The sequence below is a fragment of the Silene latifolia genome, chromosome 7, assembly GCF_048544455.1.
Source record: "Silene latifolia isolate original U9 population chromosome 7, ASM4854445v1, whole genome shotgun sequence".
In the NCBI taxonomy this organism is placed as follows: Eukaryota; Viridiplantae; Streptophyta; class Magnoliopsida; order Caryophyllales; family Caryophyllaceae; genus Silene; species Silene latifolia.
Window position 1 is genome coordinate 94,417,225 of NC_133532.1, and position 10,203 is coordinate 94,427,427.

Consider the following 10,203-nt stretch of genomic DNA (forward strand, 5'->3'; position numbering starts at 1 on the left):
GAAAGGGCGCAGGCTGCGTCATATGATGCAGGCTGCGTTGTATGACGCAGGCTGCATCCCAGGCTGGATCGTGCACCTTCATTTTCTCCTTTGAGTATTTTTTTCCCCATCTTCAAGACTTTCTTCCTTGTCCAATTCTTCGGAATACTCATCTCCTACACATCATGAGACAACACTACACGCAAACCTTCTTGGTCCAAATCGTTAGTAAAAGCAACCTAAAGAGGGTCCCTTTGACACAAATTATACACTTGGGAGACAATTGGTTCGATTATGTTCAAGAAATAGCAAGAATGTGAGTCGTTAGGTTGTCTCACAGCATCATAGATGTTGTATGTGAGTTTCTTTCCGTCAAATTCCATAGTGAGGTTCCCATTAGACACATCAATCTTTGTCTTAGAGGTTTTCATGAAAGGCCTTCCTAAAAGGATCGGAGTGGCCCTCGAGTCGACTTCCATATCAAGGACATAGAAGTCGGCCGGGAAAGTTAAATGGTTCACCTCTACCAACACATACTTCACCATCCCCTTAGGGTAAATATTTGAGTGATTCGCAAGTTGGATCACTACGTCGGTTTTGTTCAAAGGTGGAAGTCCCAAAGTCTCAAAAAGAGTATAGGGCATGACATTAATTGATGCACCAAGATCTAACATAGCATGGGTGAAACTCTTCTCCCCAATTGAGCATGCTATAGTGAACATCCCCGGATCGCCACACTTTTTGGGAAGTGATTTTTTAAATATGGCGGAGACATGTTCACTTACCCTTACTTTTTGGGTTCCCTTTCTTGTGTTTCTCCTAGGCGTACAAAGTTCCTTGAGAAACTTTGCATACCTCCGAACACCTTTTAAAAGATTGAGTAGGGGAATGTTTACTTCACACTTCCTAAAGGTTTCATAGAGATCCTCATCCCTTTCAAATCTCTTAGAATGTGTGAGAGCATGAGGAAAAGGTACCTCCACGACATGTTCTCTCACAATCTCTTCAATATGATCATTGGTGTTGTTGCTTTCTTTCTCTCCTTTGTCCATGTTCAACGGACTCTTCAATTCTTCACTACCAACTTTGGATTGTGACTCTTTTTCTTTATCAACCACAATCTCTTCTTCCTCTTGTATCTCAATGTCAATAATCCTCTCATTTGACTTTGCCTTTCTCATCTTCTTTGGGGGAGATTCTAAGGTTCTCCCTTTTATCAAGGTCGTGGCACTTGCATTCTCCCTTGGAGGGAATGAGGTAGAAGGGATTGAAGTAGAGTTCTTTTGGTTGCTCTTGGCAATTTCTTGCGAAATTTGGCCAAGTTGGATTTCAATATTCTTCACCCTTGCATCACTTGAGAGTTTATTGGCATCCATTTTGTCAAATCTCCTTGTTGTTTCGGCTTGACCTTTAAAAAGAATTTTCAACATTTATTTAGTGGACAAGTCATCTTCTCCTTGAGATGAGGGACCTCCATCTTGTTGAAAATTTTTGTGGTTGCCTTGAGGACCTTGGTTCTCTTGATTCCCAAATTGGAAGAATCCTCCTTTTCCTTGTTGAAAATTTTGGTTTCTTTGGTAGTTAGGGTTTGGACCTTGTGAATTTTGGTTCCTCAAATGGTTGAATTGCCGATTTTGGAAACTCTTTAAAGTATCCCCTCCCCAACTAAGGTTTGGATTGTCCCTTGAGCCGATGTTGTAAGTGTTTCCACTTGGATCGTATTTGTAGTACCCATCCCCGGTAGGATTTCTAGAATTATAGTTACCATGCCCCATGGCACTCACATTCTCATGGCCTATCCCTTGTTCTTACATGATGGGACAAGACTCCACCGGGTGTGGACCTTGACAAAAATTGCACTCCGTATTGGATCCTTGTGCTCCACCTACACTTTGATTGTTCCCCATCAAGTGAGCTACCATTTTGGTGAGATCATCCAGGGTCTTCTCTAGTTTTTGGTTGGAGGGAGAGGGTGTTTCAATTGAGTTGAGAGTTTTTGACCCCCGACTTCCTCTCCCATAGCTTCTTGTGCTTGAGGCTAGCCTCTCTATAATTTCATTTGCTTTCGCCACAGAGTAGTTGTCAACCCCTCCACTTGTAGCGGCATTCACCATTCTTTGGTCTTGTTAAGTAAGACCGTCACAAAAGTTCACCAATAGGTCATCACCACTTAGCCCGTGGTGTGGACATTGGGCAACCAACCTCTTGAACCTTTCCCAATACTCATACAAGCTTTAACTTGGATCTTGTTCCGAAGAAGTGATGGCCTTCTTAGCATGGTTGTGTCTTGAATCGGGGTAGAACTTTTCAAGAAATGCCGACTTCATGGCCTTCCAAGTACGAATTTTACCCGGTGGAAGGTAGAATAGCAAATCCATTGCCGCATCTAGTAAAGAGAATGGAAAAGCCCTCAATTTGAATTGGTCTTCCGTGACACCATTTGGTATAGCACTCTCACACATCATGTGGAACTCGGAGAGATGACGGTTGAGGTCATCCCCCGCATGCCCATGAAACTTGGGTAGATTGTGGATAAAGTAACCCTTCAACTCAAAATTTGTATTAGCCCCCATGGGTGGGTAGGCAATGCATAGGGGTTGAGTATCATAGTTTCTAGCCTGGAGCTCTCGAATGGTTCTTGTATCATTAGACTATTGTGGATACTCGACTTCTATTGGTTCAACAGAAATGGGTGTGGTATGTTCCTCTTCAACTCGTTCTTCCCTTTGAGGTCGAGTATAGAAAGGATTTGTGAATAACCAAGAGTATGCTCAAAATTCGTCCTCTTCTTCTAAATTGAACTCACTACCTTGGTGTTGAGACCTAGGCATATACCTTTACACTAAACAAGATAGATTAGAACTACCACTTACTTTTAACAAGGAAGTACGAACAACAAAGCATAAATCACAAATCAAGTTCTAGTTACATTGTTTTCCCCGGCAACGGCGCCAAAATTTGATAGTAAAAATACCGGTTGTCGTTATTACTAGAATTAACTATCAAATTAACAATTTATAAACCTAAGTAGACTCTACTAACTACTAACAATAAAGTAGTAATATGGTAAGCTAGGGTCGAACCCAAAGGATGGACCTTTAACTAAGACTTGAATTGTAAACTATTTAAGACACTAATGACAATTTAGGCTCAACAAATTAAACTAATCACAAACAATGGCTATTAACAATGTTCAACTTATAGGAAACATAAATGGAAAAAGCATTTGGTTGGAAACAATCATGAAAATGAGTAAAAATGTAGACTTTCCTATTGAGACAATTCAACAAACAACTAGTGTGAAGGATTCAATATAAAGGAGAAACTTGGTGTAATATGGTTCAACATCTACTTCCTAAGCACAAAGATTCTCTCTTTTGTTCTCTCAATAATTACTCAACAACTTTTGTAAGATGGGGATTACTTGCTCCTAAGTTAGAGTAGTTAATCCTACTTATATGGTCACCCAATTGAAAATCACAACAAGGCTTACACACAAGAGCATTAAGATCAATTCCAAACAAAAGAAGTCAAGATTAATCCTTTAGGAGGCTTAATCCAACTATCCCAAAGATCAACATACTAATTCACTTACAAAGATACAAACTTTAATCCAAATTCATAAAGATCTAAGCTTGCTACAAGGATTGCAATAGTAAGATGATTAACATGCAAAGTTAGCTACTCGTAACACAATAACATCCAACATAAACAAGAATTTCAAGGAAAATGCAATAATTATTGAGGAAAGATTAAAAGAGTCTTACAAAGCTTAGAAAAGTAGAGTCTACCCAATTACACCAAGCAAAAGGTCTAGCCTTCCATAACCATAGATGAATCTAAGGTTAATGGAAAGATTGACATCAAAATCAAACCAAAGATTACAACTTTCTCCAAAAATACCAAGTTCTTTCTTAACATACAAGTTTTTGATTATTCAATAATGAAGTGATGAACTAGGTCTTCAAACCATGAACTATATATATGGTTGCACTCCCCTCTAGGTTAAGCATGATTTGGGCTTCCACGAAATGGTTTAAGACAGATGATCAATGCTCAAAGGCTGAGGAGAACGCAGGCTGCGTCCTGGACTGATCTCCGCTCCAAAAATTGCTTCTTCTTTTCATGCTCCTTTCACCATTTAGCCTCCATGCTTGTTCACCAAGGGATGACAACTCCTATGCTAGCTCGTGTAGAAACCGTGTTCACTTGATTGCTTGCTTATGGGTGTGGTTAGAGGCACTTGCTCGGGATTCCGAACTCTCCTCTCAAAACCATGTTCCACACATGCATCAAAACACGTTAATCACAACAACTAATGGGACGGGAAGACTAGTTCATTATTCCGACAAAAAAACCCTTAAATGAAACCAAACTAGGCCTAAGAAGTCCTTATTGACTCGACACTTTTGACTCTATCAGTTAATATAAAATTTGTCATGAATATTCACATTTTGTTTTTTATAATAACAAATTCTTAAAGAGCGTGTCTGTAATTTGTACGGATTTAAAACTAGCTTGATTTAATGTTTCAACCCGTACTCAATAAGTTGCAAGTAGGCAACTCCAAGTAATTGGACGGTGAAAAAGCAGATACAATTTTTCACCTTCATAGTGGAAAATATGTCACTACCAAAGAGCAAATAAAACGGAAGCAGAGAAGAGAAAAGTTGCTACATCATGCCAGTAAACCACTGCGTAAGAGTGAAATCATCTCAACACTGTACAATCGACTCTTGGACCTGTGCTCGAAGGTTCCTCCAAGTCATACACCCAAGTGAAAATGTTAGGAACTCGAATATACTTGCTGAAAATCGTCTCAAGAACATAAGCTTAACACAACATATATTAGAGATGTTAATTTCACCCTCACCTGAACCCGCTAAATATTAAATCAAGGTGATTAAAATCAATGTACGAAAAAGGCAAATAAATGACTGGGATAAATGAATTATTAAATGTTGTAGAAGACAAGTTAGCAAAATGAAATGAAAATTTCGCAGCCGACCAGTAGCTGAATCTGTTAATGGACCTGCAAAGTGCAAAGGGAGAAGAAAAAGGTCAATATTAATGACCTAAGTTAATAATGAAGTTGTAACTGGCTGACCTTGTCAAGGACAGTAAAACACCATTTACTTGATAGCGCAGCCAATAACATTCCATCTTTGTTGTTTTCATGACAATGACAATAGAGCACATTGTTATAACACAGCAAACTACACTTTTACTAGTGCTTTCTGACAAGTTAATCCTATGTACAACTATAAAGGAATGGTGTGCATATATTTTAGTCCAACTTGTACACCAACAACAATTATGTGCACTTGGAACCGCCCCACCCCCACCCCCACCCCCACCCCCACCCCCCCCTTACATATACTACCAGATAATATAATATAATCTGCCTGTTTCTTCATCTGCATAGACGATCTTTCATACCGGCATATTTTAGTAGCCATGGGAAACTGCTTGAGATTGCAAGCGAAGACAGTTAAAATCAAGAAAAGAGATGGTAGCATTTTGGAATACAAAGCATCAATTAAAGTCGAGCAAGTGTTGTCAGAATTCAAGGGTCATGCACTCTCAGATATGCTTCCAGTTCGCCAATATCTAAAGTCAGATATTCAACTTATGGCAGGTCGTTTTTACCATCTTGTGCCTGCACCTCCAACTCCATCTCCAAAGATTGGGAAAAAGGTTCATTTCTCAGAACCCGAGTCGACCCAAGTTGGAGAGACCCAGAATAGCAGTTTGAGAATAAAGGTTGTTATCAGCAGGCAAGAGCTGAAGGAGATATTAGAAAAAGGAGTTGTCTTGTTGAAGGACGTCGTTCCTGAGCTACAAACGGCTGGAACAGAGAAAGTCAAGACAACTGACAAGTGCTGTAGCAATGACATATGGACACCATCTCTGAAATGTATTCCTCAAGTAGAATTGTAGTATTGGTGACTTCTAATATGTAATTTTTATACAGAACTTAAGCTACACAGTTCTGCTTAGTATCCACTCAGCTTTTCAACGCAGACATCGCCATCAGACAGATGGAGGTATGTCTACTGAAAAAACAAATACTGTAAGACAATTATCATAACAGAAAAATCAACTCATGATAATATGTTACAGCAAATGATCCCATTTGCCTTTCTAATGGGAGTGTTGCATACATGCATGGATGTGTATAACCTGTTTTATTGCAAACATATGGAACACTAGGATCCAACACAACTTAATACTCCCTCCATCCCGGTCATTTGTTTACCTCGACTTTTGGCACAAAGACCAAAAGAGACGAGGGAACCATCTGTGGTTATAGTTAATGAATGACAAGTGCACAATAGTGCCCCTGGATGTTCAAATTAGCCAAAAAAAACCTCCCTGATATAGAAAGGTAAACAAATAAATAAGATATCCTAAAATAGAATTGGTAAACAAATGAACGGGATGAAGGGAGTAATAGCCATGCAGTATTATTATTGTATAATTTGAGTGGTAGGGTATAAAACCGATCTTGGGACTCCAACCATCAGCTTAAGCTTAAGCTTTTTGGTTGGAGTCCCAAGATCGGTTTTATACTCTAGCAGTGAGACAAGAGTTCGGCACAAGTAAGAGGGAGGAATCCTAGACCTATCTTTCTCTAAATTGCCTTCTCGGAAAGAGTAATAAAACAAACACGTGGCATTACAGAGGCCAGATTAGGTCTGGTCTTCAGGTCCTCGGGCAGTGTCAAAATATCACACAGGTCGGAGTAGAACAAACTCATGCTATTTACACTTATGCCTTCATGATAAATTTGTTTTTCTAATAATAAACCCATCCATGAAGAAGAGAAGTATAGACAATAAACAGCTGAACTATAAGTATTATTTACTCTGTATATAAGTTATACACACACACACACAAGATACCGTAGACAATCTTTAACGTTGCCATTTCTGTATATTCAAAAGCCACGGATACAGTTCAGGATCTAACTTGTTTCCCTTTCACCTTTCAAGGCAGAGGTGAATTGTATTATACACACACAGGATACCGCAGGCAATCTTTGATGTTGCCATTTCTGTATATTCGACAAATATGGATATGGTTCAGGAACTAATTTGTCTCCTTTCAACTTCCAGAGCAACTTCATTACGCCGCGTAAATGGGAGTGTGAATGGGGGATTATACTGCAATAATTTAAGAGTATTGTAAGTTAGAGCGCCATTCTGAAGAAGACAACTAAGGAATGCAGATGCATACTGCTCAAATTTTCTCCTCTTCAAAATTATATACGGAGTATTTCCTAAAGGTCACTCGTAGTAATGATATTGTTAGTTTGTTACCAATGCTGAAAAGAAAAGGGTAAGCTTCTAAAAGTTCTATCAAATTATGTCTCATAAATAAATACTGTCTTACCTGGAGAACTTCAACTTGTGCTCTAACTTTTACGTGATACTCCTTATCATTCTTCAGAGCATCTCGGAGCATCGACTCTCGCTGCTTAACTTCTTCATCAGTCACATAACCTAGCTTCCCGTAAAGAAGATATTTAAGATATACTGATAAGTAGAAGAAGCATGCAGGAGTAAAAAAAAATGCATGTTTTAATAACATTTTAAGAATTCATTATTCTGTCATTGCTCTCAGCACATGGTTCAACCCTAACTTCATTGGGAAGATCCGCCTCCGAATTAGGTCACATCAGTGACACCATTTTTGTGCTTTTAATATTTCTCTATGCTAACAATAAATTTCAAGCCAGTATGTAATTCATGCTACTCTTCACTCATCTGAACATATTTGTTATATATTTTGCAGCATGATCATAATCTGTGTCAATTAGCAGTCTGTAGAAAAAGACGTAGCTGTAGTATTTAGTATACAGCAACACAGGTTTACGACCTGCCAAAACCACTACAAGGAACCAATACATAAGGAAGCAAGGAAATCAATTGTCCGTTGTGAGTGCCCATAAGGAAGCAAGGAAATCAATTGTCCGTTGTGAGTGCCCATAAGAAAATTACCATTTATAAACTTTCTCAATCGAAGGTCAGTCCATACCTGAGAAGACAGCAACAGCAACAATTTTATTTGACACCTCTTTGATCCTTACAGCCGAATCCTTTGGTAGTGGCAATTTAGCTCCATACTTGGAAGGCATGACAAAGGACATCACCCACGCTTCTTGCCCACCAGCCTAAATTGGGAAGCTCCAATTTTTTAATAGAAAATAATTATATCAAACAAAATGGAGCAGTACACTAATAGTGCGTGGATAGAGTTTATGAAAGGAGTAGGGACGTAGGGTGGGGTGAAGGGGAAGGGGAATGACGCTTTGGTGTTATACCTTAAATCTATGGATATTGTTTCCCCCTTCCTTTATATCCCACCATACAAACAAAGGATTAGCTCTTAGCAAGAGAACATTGGCAAGTATCATAACATCACATCTGAATATATTATAAACAAAAAAAAAAAAAAAAAAAAAAAAAAAAAAAAAAAATGTTGGTAGTGAATATGAGGCAAATGTGAACTAAAGAACCAAAAGCCAAAAAGTAAGAGACTCAGACTACTAAAGGTAGATATTACGGAGTATAACGAATGCTTACCCTCCTTGTGATAACAGGGGTTGTCATTTCCATTTTCTCTCCACCAGACGTCGATTTACGAGTACTAACAGGTGTGGTCATCTCCATCTTCTCATTAGCTATATTCTGAATAGCGCAAATCAGGTTGCAGAATCAGCATGAGGCCGTGAGCACAGTACATTGAAAATCGGTCAGGCCATGTTAAAGACTGAGCATTATGTATACCCAAAATTTGAGGTTGACTAAGTGGAGAAAGGTAGCAGAATACCTTACCAAACAAGTACTCAGCTAGCATGTTGAAGGACTGGGAAGCTCCATAGAAATCGAATCCCTTACTCCCAGGCATGTTGACTTCCGCAACAAAATAAGGCTGTTTAATGGAGTATATATAATCCTAGTTAGAAGTGCACATTCAAAGAATACAATGTGTCCAGCATAATGAACCATTGGCTTCTTAGACTATGTAAAAGTTGGCCAGCCTTGTAATAAAAAAGAGCTTCTAATTACTCCCTCCGTCTTAGTTATTTGTTTTCCTATTCCATTTTATTATTGTTTACCTTTCTACATACACATCCATTATGGTCCACTTGTCATCCACTAACCATCACCACAAATAGTCCCCTCCCCTTTCCTTGGTTTTTATACCAAAACTAAAGGTAAACAAATGACCGGGAACAGAGGGAGTATTCATTTCCACAATTAAAGCATTCAATTTCAGAAATTCATCCATAAAAACTCGGAATACCTCAAGTTGCCGAATCTCATACTGAGGCATCCTACTCAACACCTTAAACTTGATTGTTTCAAGGTCCGGAACTAAAACAAAAACAAGAGTAATAAAATAGAGTTAAAATAGCAGAAATGAAAATGAATTTGTGAATACTCTGTACTACAAATATAAGCATCAGAATAAAGTTGTATACCGGACATAAAAGCTTGGTCAAGAGTAGAAGCCTCAAATTGTTTGGGAACGACATACTTGGTGGTTTCGGAATATAAATCAGTCAAAACTCGTGAAGAGAGAGACGCAGTCTGAGTTGCGATGGCCAAAAGTAGAGAGATTCGAGCTTCCCAAGCCGAATTACTTTTATTCCGCCGACCATCATTTGCCGCCATGGATTTAGTCACCAAATTTGGACGCTCATTGATGATCCTCCTGATGTTGTGAATTCCTACTGCTTGCATTTTATTTTACCTTAACTGCAGAGGGAGGCAGACCAGGCAGTCGGATAACGAATGTGGGGGAGTTGATGAATAGAGCTTTTAAAAATTCAGAGAGTCAATTATCTAGTTGGCTACTCCCACCAACATTCCACTTTTTTCTAGGCTCTCATATTCTATATTTTGTTGAGGGCTGATTTATATCGACGACGTTTTTCATAAAAAAGACGATAACTGCCCTTTCACTCATCCAACACTTTCTCTCTCAAAAAAATTTCCTCTCAACTTCAACTAAATTAAAAAAAAAAAAAAAACAACAACAACAACAATTAACAACACGACGGATCTCGAATCACCGGTACTTAAACAACTTAATCGCTTCATTATTTGGTTAATTTTTTTTTTTGCGCACCGTTAAATCCATTCGATAATTGATTTATGTCACGTATTGATTAGTAATAACAAACATTGCAATTTTTCTGCGTAAATCTGAAAT

At 38.6% G+C, this 10,203-nt stretch overlaps 3 protein-coding genes across 3 annotated transcripts; 1 reads left to right on the forward strand and 2 right to left on the reverse strand.

Annotated features, from left to right (window-relative positions):
- Window positions 1–218: 218 nt before the first annotated feature.
- Window positions 219–1,355, reverse strand: LOC141590370 (uncharacterized). Its single transcript, XM_074410966.1, has one exon. It carries the CDS (start codon window positions 1,353–1,355, stop codon window positions 219–221), a length of 1,137 nt encoding a protein of 378 aa, XP_074267067.1.
- A 4,081-nt stretch (window positions 1,356–5,436) lies between these two features.
- Window positions 5,437–5,919, forward strand: LOC141590371 (uncharacterized). Its single transcript, XM_074410967.1, has one exon. The coding sequence runs from the start codon at window positions 5,437–5,439 to the stop codon at window positions 5,917–5,919; it is 483 nt and encodes a 160-aa protein (XP_074267068.1).
- An 894-nt stretch (window positions 5,920–6,813) lies between these two features.
- LOC141592373 (heme-binding-like protein At3g10130, chloroplastic) lies at window positions 6,814–9,885 on the reverse strand. Its single transcript, XM_074413004.1, has 7 exons — window positions 9,470–9,885; window positions 9,292–9,362; window positions 8,815–8,916; window positions 8,568–8,672; window positions 8,020–8,155; window positions 7,375–7,484; window positions 6,814–7,145 (listed from the first exon to the last, which is right to left on the reverse strand). Exons 1-7 carry the CDS (start codon window positions 9,729–9,731, stop codon window positions 7,065–7,067), a joined length of 867 nt encoding a protein of 288 aa, XP_074269105.1. The 5' UTR covers window positions 9,732–9,885; the 3' UTR covers window positions 6,814–7,064.
- Between the last annotated feature and the right edge of the window lie 318 nt (window positions 9,886–10,203).

What these genes read in the sequence shown, in the direction of transcription:
- LOC141590370 (XM_074410966.1), bottom strand. Translation starts at nt 1,355, where the DNA reads ATGGATGCCAATAAACTCTCAAGTGATGCAAGGGTGAAGAATATTGAA.
- LOC141590371 (XM_074410967.1), top strand. Translation starts at nt 5,437, where the DNA reads ATGGGAAACTGCTTGAGATTGCAAGCGAAGACAGTTAAAATCAAGAAA.
- LOC141592373 (XM_074413004.1), bottom strand. Translation starts at nt 9,731, where the DNA reads ATGCAAGCAGTAGGAATTCACAACATCAGGAGGATCATCAATGAGCGT. An exon ending in ATGAGATTCGGCAACTTGAG is followed by an intron (nt 8,917 to 9,291) that starts GTATTCCGAGTT and finishes TCCATTAAACAG; the next exon opens with CCTTATTTTGTTGCGGAAGT. An exon ending in CTGAGTACTTGTTTGGTAAG is followed by an intron (nt 8,673 to 8,814) that starts GTATTCTGCTAC and finishes TGCGCTATTCAG; the next exon opens with AATATAGCTAATGAGAAGAT.